General features: G+C 39.9%; 1 protein-coding gene across 2 annotated transcripts in view; it reads right to left on the bottom strand.

Annotated features, from left to right (window-relative positions):
- The window catches only part of cpne9 (copine family member IX), a 227939-nt gene that overhangs the window by 130787 nt on the left and 76922 nt on the right, over positions 1 to 20230 (bottom strand). For both annotated transcript variants that reach the window (XM_034220741.1, XM_034220743.1), the window contains exon 4: positions 14092 to 14195. In XM_034220741.1, the coding sequence (XP_034076632.1) occupies positions 14092 to 14195 (104 nt within the window). The remainder of the gene's footprint in view (positions 1 to 14091; positions 14196 to 20230) is intronic.

Raw genomic sequence — 20230 nt, 5'->3', positions numbered from 1 at the left:
AACGTAATGTAAACATTTTTTTTTTCACGATACTGTGTCTCAGGGGATCTTAATATTTAAGAACCTATTAATGTGTTATACCAGATTAACGGAAATAATCTCAGCTAACTGACGATACAAACCATGTTTACCAAAACAAAACACAAGTCTCATAAGAAGCATCTAAATGACCCCTGAGCGAAAAATGCTAACGGACATTGGCACAGATCTCAAGATAAAAGTACCCTTATTACTTATCGTAGCTGCACATACAATATATCCGATTAAAGCTGAGACTCCACAGATTATGTAGGTACATAGTATCATCACTGAGTGATCCGGACTCGCGACAGGGGAAGCAAATACAGTCATCACAACACGTACCTTCACAGAGCTTCTAGGGAGATCGTCTCACCGCCGTAGCTGTCAATCTGATCAAAATACGTGTTCAATGGCATTCAAATGAGAAAAAACGCGGCTTTATCGGTTAATCCATAGGTTTTTAACGTCTATGTATAAAAAAATTATTGTATTTATAATCCATAATTCCATTTTAAATCGGAGAGCAAATGCTAGCTGCTAATGGTTGCCACCACAGCTAGCTGCTGCTTCCGGTCAAGCAGCAGTCTCAGTGAGATATAAATATATAAATATCTTTGCGTTTTGGACTAACTTTACAATATTCCCATGCTTTTGAAGACCTGGGGCGAGATGTTTTCGTTGGAGGGCTTCGTGCGCAATCCTGTGAGGAGGAGTTGGTAGCCGTTTCAGTCTCCATTGTGTTAGAAGTGCGATTGCGAACTGCTTGTTGCTTTGGGTGACCCACGTGTGTGTGGCGTCATACAGTCTATGGTGGCGACGCGTCGACGCGGAAATATGTCGTCGACGATATTTTGAAGTCGACGCGTCGACACAGCACTAGTAAACAGGCTGGTGTTTCTTGCAAAAAATCTTTAAGAGATGACATGAGCAGCCCTACCAGCATTTGCCATGGTGGCCAAAACATTTTTATTTGGTCTTAAATTGAAGTTCAACATTTATTTCCTGTTACTTCTGGACAATGACGGTTGGCCAGCCTTCAACGTTTAACTGAGTGGAATATGTTGAATATGTTTTACCAAAATGTTGGCTATATGTTAAGGAATTTTCAGTAGGTTGTGACAGTGCACTGCATCATATTTGATTTCATTTATTTTGGTCTAATTTATTTTTATTTATCATATTAATAATATATGTTTAGTATGGTTTTGGAAGTGCGCTCCAACATATTTATTGATGTTTATTGGTAAAATATTATTTGTTTTAAAGTTCAATAAATGGTCAATGAATAATCGTCAAAATAATCGTGATATCAATTATTGACCCAAATAATCGTGATTATGATTTTTGCCATAATCGCACAGCCCTAGTCGTAGTCGAGTCCGAGTCCAAGTCTGAGTCACCTAAGAAGAGTCCAAGTCAAGTCCGAGTCACAAGTCTTCATGTATTAATCTTCGTGGATATATGTGTTGAAATGTAGCTGCTTCTCTACATTGCTTTTATCCTGTCATGTTATACTAATCTGTCTATTGAACTGCTGTGAAGCGAGTTTGGCTACAATTCTTGTAATAGGTGCTATACAAATATAAAGCTTATTACTAATATTAATATTATTATTATTACATATAAATAAACTATATATACAATGAGTTAGAGAAGTGATTATATTTGTATGCCAATATTTTCCTTTGGTAAAGTTTTCATTTTGCACTTTTATTTTGATAGTAATAAGATCGGGACTCTTATTTTGAAAGAACTTTTACCGGTTAAATCGGTTTACTGATAAAGATTTAGCCCCAGAAAGCACATGGCTACTTAGCATGCAAAATGACATCATTCTACATGTTAAGTAGCCATGTACTTTTGTGTTATCTGCTGAATCTTTATTTATTGATTATATCACGTTACTCTGATGATAGTGTTCAAGACAGCCTATATGTCTGAACTCGATCCTTAGAGTAATGTGTTACGGAGCCTTCTCTTCAATATTGTTTCCACATAAGAAGCATTTTGCGCTGCTCTTTTCCAATGTGGAAGCAGAATGTGTGAAAGCATACAGCACGATGCAGGGTGTGTCTCTAGACATCTTTAGACTGGAATAGCGGGGCCCAGTACGTGAACTCGCCTCGCAGGCAGTGCTGGAATTGGGCCGGTACTCACCGGTACGCAGTACCGGCACTTCTGGTTCTGACCCATGGAGTACCGGCACTTCTTGCTCAGTACCGGCATGCTGGCGGTACTCCGGTACTCATGCACCGTGCCAGTACTCAACACTCTCCCGCCGTTCTTATTATACATCCATATATATATATATACAGCCGCCCGGTACTCAGTAGATGCGTCATGAGGTGCCGAACGGACATTCTCATCGCTCTAACCGCTGGAGTTTCACAGCGGCTGTCAGCTGTTTACTCCTGTCATTCAAACAGAACGTGCTGGAGAGGGGGCGGGGCTTATCTTCTCCATGTAAATACTGTGGTGGAAACGACTATGTCAAAATTAACCTATTTGACCGTGATTTAATAGTAATACACGTTTCAAAATAATAATAATAATAATGCCGAAGTAACAACATACTGAAAACTGTTAGTAAAACCATGTTTTAATGCTTTACAATTTACATACCTAGATGCACGTGTGTTGTGTTTATGCAGTGCAACTCCCACCCAGTGGGTGGCTATGTAGAGTGATAGAACAGAGCAGGCACGCCCCCGAGAGAAGGAAAGCAAGTCACGTCACAAATTAGCATTTCTAAAATGTTAGCGTGGATTAATAAAAGTGCAAAAAGACAGCGGTTGTCGCCGGAAGAAACTTCAAATACAGAGAATGCTGTGCCTGTGTTGGAAATTGTGTCTGATGGGGAGCTTTCTTTGGTTGATCCTCCTGCTCCAAGTTCTAGTGCATTAGCATTAGCACTAGCTCCGCCGCCTCCTCCAGAGCCTCTAACGTTAGCTGCTGCTGGCGCAACTGCCACCACCAACACAGGGCAAAGCGATGCACCTGACTGCTGGACAACGGACCAGGTGCAATATTTTTGCAAGACCAATGCATGGCTCCTTCTTAAAGATAAGAAGCTAGGATGTCGGATATGCAGAGATGTCAAATCTTTGGGAATACACACTGGACAAGGACTGAAACTGTCAACTGAATGGGGTGAGTGTGCAGTGTCTCATTTCGGTGTTGACAAGGGCAAACAACAAGCTAGCCTGAGAAAAAAAATCAAAGAACATAAAGAATCACAAGCCCATGTAAAAGCTGCTGACATCCTTACATCTGCTTCACGTGAAACTATTCAACATCAAGTGCAGTCTATGCATAAATCTGAATTAGACACCACTATCAGAGTTTTTCGAACAGCATATAAAATTGGCAAACATAGCCGGCCATTCACAGACATGCCAATTGATTTGAATGTACAGAAACTGAATGGGCTGAACGTGGGCAGGGTTTTGCACTCCAATAAAACCTGTGGCGAAATCATCGACCACATAGCTCATGAGCTGAAGAAAAAAATGGCAAAAGACATTACAGAAAACCAAAGAAAACTCTGTGTTTTGGTCGATGAATCTACCACTATTAGTGGTAAAACGGTGCTTGTTGTGTGTCTACGCTCAGCATTAGCTGATGCTGAGCCCGAAACGTTTTTTTGGGAGCTGATCGAGTTGGATGGAACAACGGCTGATGACATCACAAAGGCGTTAATGCAGTGTCTTGGAAGAGATTTTAACGAGGACTTTTTAGGTCAGTGTTTCGTTTCTTTTGCATGTGATGGGGCTTCAGTCATGCTAGGGAAGAGAACAGGCGTTGCTACCCAGTTGTGTAGTAAATTCCCAAGCCTGTTTGTGTGGCACTGCTCCAATCATCGTCTAGAGCTGGCAGTTGGGGATGTGGTCAAGGAGGTCTCAGGGCTCAATAATTTCCAGATCTTTTTTGACAAACTCTATTCCTTGTCCCATGCCTCCCCCAAAAATCAGAGGCAGTTAGCGCAGTGTGCGCAAGCAGTCGGACAGCGTCTCCTGGTGATAGGGCGTGTTTTGTCCATCCGCTGGGTGGCTTCAAGTGAAAGGAGCGTCAGAGCAGTCTGGGAAAACTACCGAGTGCTTCATGATCACTTCACAAATGCTGCAAACGACACGAGCAGGGATTCCAGAGACAGAGCAAAGTACAAGGGCCTGGATGATGTGCTCACATCTGCAACGTTTGTCAGCAATCTGGGACTGATGTACGATGCGCTCACAGAGCTCAGCGACCTCTCCCGGCAACTCCAAAAAAGAGAGATGACACTGCCTACAGCAGATAGGCTCTTAACTCGAGAAATACGAGTTTTTGAATCCATGGTCACCATGCCTGGCCCACACATGACTACAGTTCATACAGCTCTAGCTGAGAAGTCCTTCAAGGGTGTTGCCCTGCGTGAGAATGGCAGGCTTGTACAGATTCATGCAGGTCAGTTTTTCCGCAGTATGGTAGAGAATCTGAGACACAGAATGACTTCCACAACCTCCTCTCATGTCAGCACAAGAGAAATCCCATTACATGGCCGGGAGGCCCGGGACAATCAGCTAATCCAGGACATGAAAGTTATCCATCCTGGAAGTTGGCCTGAAGAGGAGTTAGACGTACAGTATGGGGACGTAGAGGTGCTACGTTTGTGCGAAGTGCTGAAAGTGGACAGAAGAGAGACTGTTCAGGGCTTTCGCGAATACAAGGAAACCAGGGCATCCCGTACACCTGCTGCCATGGATTCTATACTGAAAGCAGTCCGAACCATCGCTGTCTACACTAGTGAGTGTGAGCGGGCATTCAGCTGCATGAACGATATCCTTACTGCAAAAAGGAATGCTCTCTCTGTCAGCCGACTGTCCAGCCTGGTTTTCATTAAATGTAATGGACCATCACTAGGACAGTTCAATCCGGAACAGTATGTGAGGTCCTGGCTGGCAAAGGGAAGGAGAAGTGCTGATGAAAGAGCCTGTCCAGCTCCAGCCCCTGATACTGATGTCCCCAAGGCCTTCTGGAGCCTTTTCTAACAATGTGAAGTATATTGCAAAGCAGCTCACCCAGTGAGAAGACTTTTGGCATAATGTGCCGATTTGTACAGATCCTGGAGATAGAAGGACTTCAGACCAACCAGGGAGTTATCTGATCAGCTTGGTGTTCAATGTAACTCTTTACCATGGCTCAGACTTTGTTACTTGCAGTTACAGTTTCTCATTTTAGATTGTGCAAATTTTGCATTTGTTTTTACATGTTCTTTGTTCATGCTCTTTATCATTTTTCTGAGTTGGAAAGTTAGATTGCATCATAGTTTACTTTATACATATTTGTATTCTTCAGTGGTGAAGTATATTGCAAAGCAGCTCAGCCATGTGAGAAGACTTTTGGCACTTTTTTCGTTTTCTGAGTTGGAAAGTTAGATTGCATTCAAAATGTACAGAAATACTTAATTTTGTTAAAGCTTTTTATAAAAAATGCTTCTGACCAGAGCTTTGTTTCCTTGTCATTAATGTTGAACACCACCAGAGGGGCTCTCACCTGAAAGGTCTCTGCTTCATGTGTCTTCAGCAGAAGATCTAGACTTTGATTGCTATATTTTCAGTTAATATTGACCTTACTGAGCTTTAGCCATATCCGCTGCCTATCATAAAAAATGTTAAGTACAGTGAACCTTTCTAAAATATACAGTAGTAAAGAGACAAACCCACCAGCATTATAGTAGCCAAATTCTTGTTTGTGGGCTGTATATATAAAATTGACTTGAAAAAGTTGCTGATTTTAGAGTACTGGCACCTTTTTCATTCCAATTCAAGCACTGCTCGCAGGTGCACACGCCAGGATAGAGGACATCAGACTCCAGAGAAAATATGCTCGAGTCCGAGTCGGAGCGTCAATGTACAAGTCAAGTCCGAGTCACCGTGGGGGGGGGGGGGGGGGGGGGGGGAATTCACGAGTCCGAGTCCAAGTCAGCGTACGCGATAATTCACGAGTCCGAGTCGCGTCAATCAGTGCGCGAGTCCGAGTCGAGTCACGAGTCTCCAAAATCTGCACTCGAGTCCGACTCGAGTCCGAGTCCAGGACTCGAGTACTCCATCTCTGAATTGCCAACTAAGTGCTCTAGTCTTTGCAATAGGATATCATGGTCGATAGTATCAAATGCTTTTTAAGAAGCGGTTTTATCACTGCTACTTTGAATGATTGTGGAACATAGCCTGATAATAAAGACATATTCATAATATTTAATAAAGAAGTGCTAATTAATGGAAAAACTTCCTTCAACAGCTTAGTTGGAATCGGGTCTAAGATACACGTTGATGGTTTAGAAGAAAGAATCATTGAATTTAATTGTTCAAGGTTTATGGTTGAAAAGTACGGAGCCCCCTAGGGGACATGGAGAAGAAAAAAAATTATAATTTGAACAAAAAAAATATACATTTTTATCGTTAAAAAAGCACATAAAATCATTCATTTAGTACTTCCTGGTCAGTTTGGCTGCTACGGCAACACAGAAACCACAACAATGGAGTGGTTCATCGATTTTACTTTGAGCTTGGCCTTAAATATAAAGATATAACATCAGTGCTTGGAAATAGGCACAGGTTTCACACATAGACTGTATATATAAAGGGTTTCACATAAGTGAAGACCCCTCAAGAGAACACTCAGAGCGAGGGGACATGCACGTCCCTCTGAGCTGAGTTATTGACAGATTCGAATTTCGCGGATCAATAACTCATGAACATAACGTTGTAAAAATACAAACAACATGATTTTACAATCATAGCAAGGTAGACAACGAGCTACAGAGTCGTTTCTATCAGAACAGTTCGATACGCGCCGTCATCCGAGCTAAACATCAAGAATTGGTCACAATCTGCAGCTGGAGGAGGGAGAGGAGTGCTTAGGGACCGTCTACAAACTGCAACGGGGTTTTGCGAGATCTCGCAAAACATTTTATTTTTATTTTTATTCTCCATATCCCCTAGGGGTCTCCGTAGAAAAGCATTCTAGTTTACTATCTAGTGTAATATTAGAACTTACGTTTCCGGGAGCTGTTGATAACACTACTGGTCAAAGGCAAGAGGTCATTCATTTTGTTTCTAAGAACAACAATTTTATCGTTAAAAAATCACATAAAATCATTATTGATTAAAGAAATGACATGTGTTGATTCTCCTCTCTGTAATACAATAATGTGCTTCACTTTTGATTATTCGGCATGTCAGTCTTATACTTTCATTTTACAATGAGAGGAGGTTGACTCAGACTGGCATCCTTTCAGATCCATTTTAGGATTTATATATGTACCTTCTTTGTTTACTGTCTATGGCTTTAGCCCTTAATATAAGGCAGAACTTAAAGTGCATGCACTGTTATGGTGAATTACAGTGAGGAGCCGCTTTTAAAAATAGAAAATTAATATTCATATATATCGAAAAAAATGATTTAGCTAGAACATGGCTGTTATGCAAACAACGTATTCAGCCAGTGTTCATATTATTGCCACAATCCCTTGGATGATTTTTTTGTAATCTTTGGTGACTTTGTTTTGAGACCAAAGATGTTCTGATAACTCATTATTAGCTATTATTTTGTAAACCTATTTTTTTTTTGAAATAATACTTGCCTACGACTGAAGTGTCTGGGTCCCTATTCCTCAATCTTCATATAGCTTATCAGGGTATTACATATCTCTATTAATTCTTAAAATTGGACTTGAGTTTTGGAATACACTGAAATGATTGATTGGTTGATTGGCCGATTGATTGATTGACTGATTGACTGATTGGTTGATTGATCTAAGCCTTGCATCACATATGATGCAAGGCTTAGATCAATCAACCAAAAACTAAAAGAAGAATAATTCACTGTTTTGAAAAAATGTGGTACACACGTATGCATGCACCGTCGCCACTGATTTGTTACTGATATTCATGTCTTATCTCATTGTTTTTGTTTACCATTATCATCAGCCTGCTTTTCCCTCTCTTTGTTATGGTTTCAGAGCCAGGTCGTGACAAGACTTGAAGCCTTAATGTGGGTTTCATGCACTGTTAAGAAATCCTCCTCTCTTCACAACCACTCAGAGTACAGCTCAGGGATTCTCCACAGAGAGAATATGTGTCGTAGGTGCAGAAGAACTGGACATTGGATATGGGAGTATCGGGTCAGTAATGATTTTCCCACCCTGAGGAACATTACGTCACAACCAGTCAAACATGTTGACATGAGATTGTAAAACCTCTTGTGGCAAATAGGTGATTTGTGATATTGGGTTGTAGAAAATAAAATGTTCTTGCCTTGAATTGAGAAATTATATATATATGGCAGGACATTATAATGACTTTGTTACAATGTCATTAACCTTTAATGACATTTTAAAATCCCAGACCATGGACAGTATTATAAAAATCACATGACCCATTTTAAACCTTTTCTCATTTGAGGAATTCCCACTGTACTTTATATATTTATAACTACATTGTATACTTGCCTTGCATACACATTGAATTTGGTCTGTCGAAGCTCATGATAATTTAAGCTGTGTATGGAAATGTGAGGTTTTGCGTGATGTGATGTACATATTTAGTTTGTATCATGGATGAGGCGTCTCTTAATCACAGTCTCGGTCTGAAACTGCAGAGTGTAGTGTAAATATAAAACCTCATTACACACCACTGCACGCTGTGTTCGGTCTGATTCATCCCTTTAGGGTGCAGAAACAAAATATAGAACAGTCTTAATGACGTGTTATCAACAATAAGTTGAAGTGTGCTATCAGCACTCATGGCTAGGTGTTTGTATTGTTTGTCTGGGTATTTGCTTGCTTTGCATTGTACATTGGCGCGTTTCAGGTCCATAAAGACATAAGCTGATAAACTAATTTAACAAGCTGTATAGAAATGTGAAGGCAAGGCAGGCATGATGTGATTTACATATATTTACATAGTATTTCAGAGACCTTGGTCATTACTTAAGTCAAATGTGTTCTGCAACAAGTAAACAATTGATTTGGAAAATGATTAGTTTCCTTTTGTCTGAAGTGAAAACATGTTATATAAAGTAACGGCACAGTAACGCAAGATGCTGCCATTTGTGAAGGAAAGGCATTCAGGAGGCACTTCAGGTACCAACACCCATGATGCACTTCACTTGACAGAGTGTATGTGTGTTGCCGCTGTGTGGGTTATATGTTGCATTACTTAATAATTCAGCATTAATGATTTACTTTGTCAGGAGATTAAGACGAAGCGTGCAGCCGTCCCAGGGGAGGAGGCTCCATCTCAACGCTCAATGAACTGAATATTGAGGACTCTTATGCAGATGGTAGACCAACCGAGGATCTGAATGAGTTTCCAGCTCATTATTTGTTCTCATTCATTACGATAGCTCTAGGAACAGAACAGCATTATTTTAAATGAATATGTACAGACCTGTTTGTCATTGTATAAGTCAGGCTATGCATTTGTCTCTCCGCAGCTCAAAATCTGTCTCGGTTTGGTTTACTGTGAACACTTATGCAGTGCAGGAATTTCGACTGTATTGTTATCACAAATCGCTGAAAGCTGCTGTGCCCTCAACGGAAATAGTATCACCGCAGTTAACTAGCTAGCCAGCCAGCTATTTATCAACGACATATTGTTACAGACTGCTCGATTAAACAAATGAAACAGCACCAGAATATTGGCACATTACTTAAAAAGTGAACTAGAAAACCCACATTCCTAACTTTCTTTGCATAGTGCTGTGTGTACCGTAGCAACCTGGGGCTGGTCGTCCGACTTCCGAGTATAGAGCAGCTCTGATCAATAGGAGGGGTGTGATAGCCTCTTCTTTAACCTGGCCCCTCGCTGGTCTCTGCTCTGACCCCCCTCTAGGTCTTCGATTCTATGAAAGAATGAAGGCAGTGAAGTTCTAAGTTTGCCCTATCGTGTCTTTCTTTACCTGCAGCCTCCTCTGTGAGTCTCTTCACATTAAAGTGTAACTTCACAATTAGATCCAAGTCCAGATTACTCCAGCCATTTAGAAAAATGCTAAAATGTGGGAAAGGGCTGAGAGGGGGGCAAGAGGGGATGTAGCGGAATGTGAGGCAGGAGCTGCTCAGTAAATAATACATTGGTTTAGGACAAACTTTTCTCACTCAGGGCCTAAAAAAACATACGAAGGGCTGGGCCAATCACTAGCGATGAGGTTTATTGTCTCATAAGTTAAACATTTGCAGAATCAATCAAATATAGGTACAGTATTCTTGATAATTGAATATGCTTTATGAAAAAAAAAAACACAATACAGCTCCCCATAGGGATTCATTTATTTTGTTACTAAAAGTGTTGACAGCTCCTTCTCCCTTCACAGCCCTGAAGCAAAGGGTATATTTCAAACTGGTTTGTCATGTGTGGGCCATAATCCATTATCATTTTAGAATGTGCTGCGGGCCAATTATAAATGGACCACGTGCAGCAGTTGGTTTAAGAAAATGCTAAAATCAAGTACTTCCAAACGGAATCCTCTGATAACATTGAACTCAGCAGACCTTTATGGAGCGAAGCAGACACACTGACGCAGTAAGTACACATTACCTCATGTTGAATTTAGATCACAAAGCTATATTCAGGGCCGTCCCTGGCCAACTTGGGGCCCCAAGCGACATTGTGAGATGAGGGTTGCAAATAAACTACTTCTACTAATAATAATAATCATAATCAATTCAATAATATAAATACTATATTATTTTATTATAATATAGTTGTAATATAGTCAAGACAAAACATGCTTATGACATGCTCTGAAACTGATATTTCTTAAATCTGTATTCTAGTTCCCTCTGTCAGCAATGTATCAACAACTACACACACATTTCTATCAGTATTTCTCTGTGTTGTGGTTGACATGATGATGACTGCTAGGAGTTAAGGGGAGAGGCTGAGCGTCACCATGATGATGACTGTTAGGAGTTAAGGGGAGAGGCTGAGCATCACCATGAAATGTGCAAATTGACATAAATGAATAAAAGGGGAAAAAATGCTCTGTTTTTTAGGCTGTAAACTTTAACTGTTATGTAAGCCAACTAGACAGACAGTTTATCTCTCTTCATCCTGTACGTTAGCAGATAAAAGGCATAACATACTTGAATGAATGGTAAATATAGAATGCTGGAAATAACTGCATCTCCATTAGCCTGTATGCTATGCAGAGACTGCCTTTTTCATGTCGTGAATTGCAGCTGATGTTTTAATGTGGCAATTGGGTGCGCGGAGAACTGTGCGGAGAACTGCACGGAGAACTGTGCGGAGAACTGCACGGAGAACTGTGCGGAGAACTGCACACAAGCCGAGCTCATAAGCGAGGCCCTCTGTGCGAGGCCCCCTGCGCAATGTGGGGCCCAACCCTGTCTCCTAAAGATTACGTTCCCACAGAACTAAACTGCATTCCCAATTACGTTTAGCTAGAAACGTATTTTCTCCCACGTTACGTTCGTTATGAACGTATCTCAAATACGTTTATTTTCTACATATCTTTGCCATTTATTGTCTTGCTTATTGTATAATGTTATTTTTGTTGAATTTGATGAAACAAATATTAAGAGCACATACTTTCATAGGGGGAAAGTAGAAGGTCAATGATAGAAATATAGAATATAAAAAATCAGGAAGATACTGTAAGTGATCTCTACAATAATACAGTTTACAGTTTAGTGCTGGATGTACAAAGATATTAATATGAGGATGTGCAAAACAGACAAACTAATTAACCTTTATTAACACATTAAATAATACTTTAGGTCTTCTTTCAAATAAGAAAAAAGCTTTGGGGGTATCTATCTACAGATATATATATTAAGCCTGACAAAGTACTTAACGTCTAATATATTGCTTTCCTGCAATGTTAACTATGTTGAAGCACTTATTTTAACTGATATTATACACATTAATTATACTCTTATGTATGTAGATAGTATAAGAAATGTGCAGCATTTGACAGTTTAATGGTGGAGGTATACACACATATTGATAGATGTCTTGTAATGCACTGTTGCATAACTACACTGTAGTTGTGTATGATATGTCAATAAACCTTAGGAAATCTTGAAAGGGATGTGCAAAATAGCAATTATATACAGTTTTTAATTAACTATTAGTAGAGAATAACGAGTAATTAATATACTTTATAGAGATCTGCAGATAAATGTTTAGTCTTCTCAAGCACCAACTATCAAATATCTCTCCTGATTGTTGGCACTTGACAATCACCTTACCTGAATTTTACTCAGGTGTAACTAAAGTCTGCTTTAAGGGTTGTTTATATTTCACATCATTAATCAGAATCTGCAAAGTAACTAAAATAAATGTAGTGGAGTAAAAATACCAGGTTAAGCTCTGAATTGTAGTGGAGTAGAATTACAAAGTAACAATGAGCTGTCATGTGGGTAGCCTATATATTAATGCTGCCCATTATGGATACAAGCAATTTTCACCCATTTAGTAATTACATGTTTTAAATGTGTACACACCAATGTGTTTCCTATCGCCTAAACCTCCAGGGCTGTACACAGTTTAATACTGTCAACTTCTAATTTTTGGAAAAACGAAAACGTCTTTTAAAACTACAGTTCCCAGTAGAGACGTGCCATAGAGAACATGTTGCGAAACACAATAGCCAGCATGTGTAGTTCTCGGAGGGCGTTCAAGTCCAGTTTTGAATAGTCTGCCGTGGTTTAGTTCCATTTCAAAGAGCTTGACGCTCGGCGTAACCTTGGCGCACTGTCACTCCAACATCCAATCCCAGAGCTTGAAGATTACTCACGGGGTTTGTCAACGGGACTGTAGTCCCAAACGATAGCTGGGGATTATGGGTAGTGTAGTGTCTTCGGCCATCCTAAACTGATTTTTTTTTCGGATATCATATCACATTAACAACACCACATCTGGCGTCACAGAGATCTTCTGTTACTGTCCTTTCTTCTTAGAGGAAGTACAGAAACACGTAACTCTGGATTTGTTTTAATGTTTGAGGTGCAATAAACGACACAGCAGCTTTTTGGCTGTTAAAACTATTATTTTCCAGCTGGAGAAATTACAGCCTCGCCTACTGATTTCAACTGTGTGCTCTAAAATGATATTTATAAATGACTATTATCATTATTATAAGCAAGACAATAAATGGCAAAGATATGTAGAGAAAATAAACGTATTTAAGATACGTCCATAAGAAACGTAACGTGGGAGAAAATATGTTTCTAGAAGATATGTAGAAAATAAACGTATTTGAGATACGTTCATAACGAACGTAACGTAGGAGAAAATACGTTTCTAGCTAAACGTAATTGAGAATGCAATTTAGTTCTGTGGGAACGTAATTTTTAGGAGACAGGGTTGTGGGGCCCCATGCAGCCTGCATGATCGGCCTGTAGGGAGGGACGGCCCTGGCTATATTGATTCCCTTTCACCCCAAAGATGGTTTTTAATCCAGTATCTGCAGTGGATGTGGTGATATGGAACCATAAGAGCAGTGTTTAGTTACTGATGAACACACCCGAAAAAAGTGGTCAATAAATCATGAGATGATTCCAGAAAAGAGAACAATTGCATTTGTGTTTTTAGACTTTGTACTTCCGGAATTAATTGTCCTCTTAAAAATGCCTCAGTAATTACACTGGATAAATATACACATTTTCTTAAGTTATTAATGTTACTAAAAATGTCCATTCAAGAAAAAAAAAACTACAACAATGTTTTAGATGAAGGCATCATTTTATACTGACAGTGTATAAAGATATTACTTATAGATTATTTTGTCTAGTTTTCCATTTCATAATGTTTCAGGACTTTTTCAATGGTAACCCAAAGATATGAAGACATTGCTAACATACTGTGTGATTATGCATATTTACTGTCTAACAATGACATGAGAATATATTTCTATGGTAATCAGCTCTGACTGGAGGCATGTAAACATTGTTGGTATGAGTCAGCAATCCAATATAAGGTAGACTTGATTGACGTCATTCTCTGGTATAACACAATAAAAGAGAAGTTGGTGCTGTCGAGGGAGAAAAAAATAGATGTTCCAACTTACACATCAAAGCGAAGGTTCTGCTTCTCTTCAAAGAAGAAATCAAGGACAAACTTCCTCACAAAGTCTGGGTTCAGTGTGTTATCGATCACTTCTGTCCGACCAAACTGGTAAAAAGAAATGAGAGATGAAATGAGGAGAGAGTCAACAACTTACATATACACTGATCAATCTTTACATTTATAAGAGAGAAAAGTAACTAACAGTGCAGAAGGGTAACTCCTGTTCTGTTGCTTCTTTTAAACCTCTTGGCTCAATGTTGCATCACAATCTACTGAACCAGCAGTGACAGCATCGGACTGGGAGCCCACCCGTCTGCTGCTAACAGGGCAGCAGGCTAACAGTGCAGCTAACAGGGCAGCAGGCTAACAGGGCAGCAGGCTAACAGGTTAACAGGGCAGCAGGCTAACAGGGCAGCAGGCTAACAGGGCAGCTAACAGGGCAGCAGGCTAACAGGCTAACAGGGCAGCAGGCTAACAGGGCAGCAGGCTAACAGGGCAGCTGGCTAACAGGGCAGCTAACAGGGCAGCAGGCTAACAGGCTAGCAGGCTAACAGGGCAGCAGGACTACAGAGTGTGAGCCTCCTGCTGGAACAGGTTAGGCTGGTAGTCAAAAAGAGTAATTGCAGCAAGACAGAGAAAGGCCCAGGTCTGGTGGAAACACTTTACTCAGGCCAAGACCAAGAATGGTGGGGGCCTAACTATTATGATGTTTACATGAACTGTTACCGTTTATGTGTGAATCGCTGAGATCCAACAAACATGTTAAATGCTCTTCCTACCCCATCAAATACGTGGGGTTAAAGTTTAAATCCCAATATGTTAACATCCATGTGTATGTGCCAGAAGTAGGAGGTTATTTTTGCCAAGAGTCAGACTCTATTATACAGTATTTCACCTTAAAGCTGTCACAAATGTATTGTACACATGTAGACTATGCATGGGTGTATAAATGGCACATCTGCATGTTTAAATAATTAACAGAAATGAGCAGAGGCACCTGAACAGAGTACACACGTTCAGTTCATGTGGGGCCCCTGGTGGCCCTTGGCAGCTGCTTTGTTTATGTCACGCCTCGGGGAAGCTCTGCACTTTTCCCCCAATAAAAAGCAGGAGATACTATAGTTATACACAATCTATGACCACACTGCATTTACATCAGTTCATTTTTTCCCCTTATATTCAATTGATGTGGATACACACTAACCAACCTCTACATTATTTCACAGACTTCAAATGCCACAAACCTTTATTACATGGTGAAGAAGAAGAAGCTGGAGCCCTGAGAACTTCGACAATGTCACTGGTCATTAAAAAGACAAGAAATGGGTGGATGCTGTTTTATGATAAAGAACTGCTACCTAGTAAGTAATACTTTCTCAAATAAAAAAATAGGGATGAGTGTTGTAGGTTTGGGTAACAAGTCCATCACTGAGGGGGAAAGTAGGACACTGGTTTCAAATAATGAGATACACATACACACCAACTGACAAGTATCTTTAATAAGCTCTGTTTTTCGACAGCGTCTCTTTTTGTTTGTTATGATTTCTGTGCAGGTTGTTCTCTGTCACCCACCAGATAGTTGGCAGATATTTTATTATTCTTTCTCCACATTAATTTTTAAACTAGATTTTCTGCTAATTGCATCAAAAAGTGCCTGGAGCCAAATCCTCCAATGTGTTCCGACAGCCCACACAGTACAAGCTGCTGACAGTACCGTGTTGCAGGGAGGAAGCTTGTTTCCTATGCTTGTTGACAGACAGCTACGCCAGAGTCCAGGCAGACGGAGGAGGAAGTGGGTGGCTGAGTGGGACCTGCAACCATATGGAAGATCTCCAAAAGTGGCTGCACCCCAAACTGGCAACCCAGGCCTGAAGAAAGCTCGGATTATTCAAAAATAAAGAGCAGTGGTAAACACAGACACAGCCAAACCACATGGCTCTGTTTCTGCTGTAACAAACAGTTAAAGGGAAGCCGCTGAAATAGAGAGGCAGCGAGATAAATAAGGTTTAGGATGCTCCCAGATAAAGTTTTATCTGCTTAGAGAAGCAGAAGCGAGCTATGATATTTCCCAACTGTGCTTGGATGGAGGCTTTAGAGTTTATCTTGCACAGTTTCTAAATCTGTGATAGGATTTTTGCTCTATCGCTCCCAGCAACGTAAATGGTCACAGCAACTCACTCAGAAGCTCAAAAAGGTATATTGTCTCTATGAGCATAGCAGAAACCGGTTTAAGTCAAAAGTAAATGCTAAATAATGTTTTGTGAAAATGGACAAACTGTATCTGGAAACTCCAGCTGTTTTTGTTCATTGTCAATGTATACTACACAGACATTTAAGCACCACTAAATAAAAAGGGTAACATAAGTTCTTACCAAATGTGTGTGCCCACTTCCTAGAGGTCATGATTGTTGAACTAAATGAACTAACAAAGCTAACATTAGCTTAATAATATGTCTCCTTTGGTTGAAGGGTTAGGGTTTAAGGGATAACTGAGATAGGGTAAGACAAGCCTCTATTAAAATAATAAGTAAAATAAGTTTTCCACTGGTATTGCCTGCACACTTTACACAATACACACATGCATACAGATTAGTCTGAATACACATATGCACAAACACATTTATATTGAGAGGTGCGAGAGTGAAGAGGCTGCCAGGTTCTCCAGCGTCAGGGAGCAGTTGGGGGTTCGGTGCCTTGCTTAAGGTCCAAGGACTTGAACCGGCAATGGTTAGAAATTAAAATCAATGTTGATATGGCGTAATTTGAATGAAATACACTATTTAATTTAAATCAGTTTTATTCTGAAAAACCGGAAGTTCACTAACTATTAACTTAATACTTTTATTCTGAAAATTATTCACTTCCGGTTAGCATTAGCATGTGGCGAAATGCTGCATTTTCAAACCGTGAATCAAAGGTGAAATTACATGTGATGTTGTACACTGAGCACACTGGGTTTAGCACTCATTCATTACCGCTGAATAACGTTTATTAGGGAATGTTTAAATAGCCACAGACACCAGAATGATATTATTTAACAACAGGAAAAGGCAGGAATTGCATTGGACCCGCCCCCGACGACGCCGGCCAATAGGAGAAGACCTCAGATGACAACAGGAAGAGCAAGCCAATAATTGACCTCTTCTACCTGCTGACCTGGACTGACCGGTCGGATGAGGAGAGCGCCTCCACTCGCACATTTTATTTTGTACACCACCGCATCTTTTGTGTAATTAAATGCTGTTAACTTTTATAAGCTTCCCTTGACTCTTTTCAGTCTCTCCTGACTTCGGTGTTCTAGAATACACTAACACAACTCTTCAGTTCCCAAGCAAAGTCCCTACAGAGCTACTACTTTTTGTACATATGATTCTCTTGGAACACAATAGGCGCTTTCACACCAAGTACTTTGCCGTACTTAGTTCCCAGTACTTAGTTCATCACAGTGGCGAGCCGTCAGGGCCCTAGATATTCTACAAAATAATATTTAAAAACATTAAAAAAAGAATTTAAATATTTTTTTAGTTATATTTTTCATTGGTTTTACCAAAATAACTTGATTTAATTGTATTTAAAATAACATATCCAAAGAAACAAATCCTTCGAATCTGCCTATTCAGTTTCTGTTTGAATGTGAAGGGTTAAATGAAAGAAGCTCGTCTCTGCGAGGTGAAGATAGGAGCTGATTGGTTGTCCTGCTGTAAATTCACAGAGGGCCCGCTATAGTAACTGAACGAGAGAGTAATGTCAAATTAGTACAATTGACCAATCATATTCCCTCTAAATCGGTGGGTTTTATTATCGCGGACTTTATGACAAGTTCCGCCCGCTGTGAAGCTTTTCTTATTTCCATAGCAACAACACTTGCTGTCAACAGCGTAAACTCGCCTTCAAAATAAAAGCATGCCAAATTACACTTAAGACATACAACTGCAACGTAAGTAACAAACACAATGCAATATCCTTTTCAATTTCAAAGAACACAAATTGGGTTATTTACAGGTGTTGTTTTGTGTGGTGGAGGGTCGCTTTCATTGATGCGTTTTGCACCCCGGGCCGTTGTTTTGATATTCCGCTGAAGTATACGCTGTGACGTAATACAGGGTTCATACACTTTTTCACCAATGATTTTCAATGACCTTTCCATGACTTCTCAATTACTTTTACCTAATTTTCCATTAGCAAAAAATAATTACCACTGAAAATGGTTTATTTGAACATGGAACAGGAAAATAAGGTCTGCATATGAAACATGTAGTGCCTATCTAAAACAAATCAAATAGTAGGCTTACTAGCTTCTACACGCTAAAGCAACTGTAGTCAGGGATGCAAACTCATCAGATATGATAAAAGGTGACAAGGATCCGAGCCCCCGACCCCACGGAATATCGGCTTTAACATTAGGAATAACAGATGATTTTAGCAGTCAGAACAACTAAAGCAGCAGTGTTAATAATAACAGAAACGCCAAAGAGTCACATCTAATAGAAATATATAAAAGCATTTATTTTAATCGTGTAGCAGTCAGTTTATAATTTTGACAGGACTGTTGAGCATTTTGAAAATGTATTTTCATGCCTCTGTGCAAGGCTTAGTCTTTCTATCTTTATAACCACTGGTGAAAAGTAACTAAGTTCATAAACTCAACAAGTACTATATGTGGGTACAATTTTGAGATACTTGTACTTTATTTGAGTATTTCAATGTTTTGCTACCTTGTACTTCTACTCCTCTACAATTCAGAGGAAAACGTGTACTTCTACTCCACTACATATATTTAATACCTTTAGTTACTTCACAGATGTGGATGAATGATGTGAAATATAACCAAGTGTTAAATCAGACTTTAGTTCCACCTGGAGTAAATCCACAAGCTACCCTGCAGTACACAAAGTCATTACAACTAGCTGCACCTTTACCAGCTTTGAGAACACTTTCATGATCAATCATTACAAAACATATCACCGGTAACTGCTAGAATCCACTTCAAGACAATGGTACTTGCGTACCATGCTGCGAATGGATCTGGCCCTTCCTACATCCAGGACATGGTTAAACCGTACACCCCAGCATGTGCACTCCGCTCTGCATCAGCCAAACGGCTCGCTGCTCCCGCACGGCGAGGGGGACCCAAGTTCCCATCAGCAGAAACACGTGGGTTTGCTATCCTGGCTCCAAAATGGTGGAATGAGCTCCCCATTGACATCAGGACAGCAGAAAGCTTACACACCTTCCGGCGCAGACTGAAAACTCATCTCTTTCGACTCCACTTCGAGCGATATAATTACTAACAAAGCACTTATATACTAATAAAGGACTGGCTTATCTAAAGCCAGTTGAGTAGCACTTGAAATGTTTTTGCTCTATGAAACTTGATGTACTTATATGATTCTGTTTTCTTCAAGTTTGTATTTTGTTGGTCGAACGTACTTATTGTAAGTCGCTTTGGATAAAAGCGTCAGCTAAATGCAATGTAATGTAATATCATATATATTATTCTGAAATAGACCAATCTGCCAACCCAGTCTCATGGCATTTCGTGTTCACCAACACGATTTTTAATCTATTGATTCGTGTTCACCAACACAATTTTCCCCTTTTTTTCGTGTTGCACAGCACGATTTTAAAAGCAATGTATTTCTACTGGTAATGTGTTTTGTGCCTGCAGCACGTCTTTTTCTCCGGTCGGGTCATGGAAGACAGGAAGCTGTGTGGTTCATAAAAACATGTTCTTACTCAATATCAAGCCACAGTTATTGCTTTTATTTTAAATCGTATAATTTCGGACTTTTGTTGCCGTCTGTGAGGAAAATAAATGGGGCTCAGAGCCTCAGAATACAGAAATCTGTATTTTTAAAATCTTTTTTTCCTTCTAATTTGTTATTCTTTTCAAAATAACACACTGTTATTTACTCACCAATAACACACAATTATCCTTGCTTTTATTTATTGGTTTAATTCCATAATCTCTGGCTTTTTTGGCGTCCGTCAGGAACTGAATTTCAAAATAAAAATAACTGGAAACAGACGTAGGCCTATAAGGGACATTTCGAGCATCATTGCGATTGTCAACATTTCTGAGTTTAGGATGGCCGAAGACAATACACTACCCATAATCCCCAGCTATCGTTTAGGACTAC

This window comes from Gymnodraco acuticeps, unplaced genomic scaffold (assembly GCF_902827175.1).
Source record: "Gymnodraco acuticeps unplaced genomic scaffold, fGymAcu1.1, whole genome shotgun sequence".
Classification (NCBI taxonomy): Eukaryota; Metazoa; Chordata; class Actinopteri; order Perciformes; family Bathydraconidae; genus Gymnodraco; species Gymnodraco acuticeps.
The sequence above is the reverse complement of the archived record's forward strand: the minus strand, read 5'-3'. Positions and strand labels throughout refer to the sequence as shown.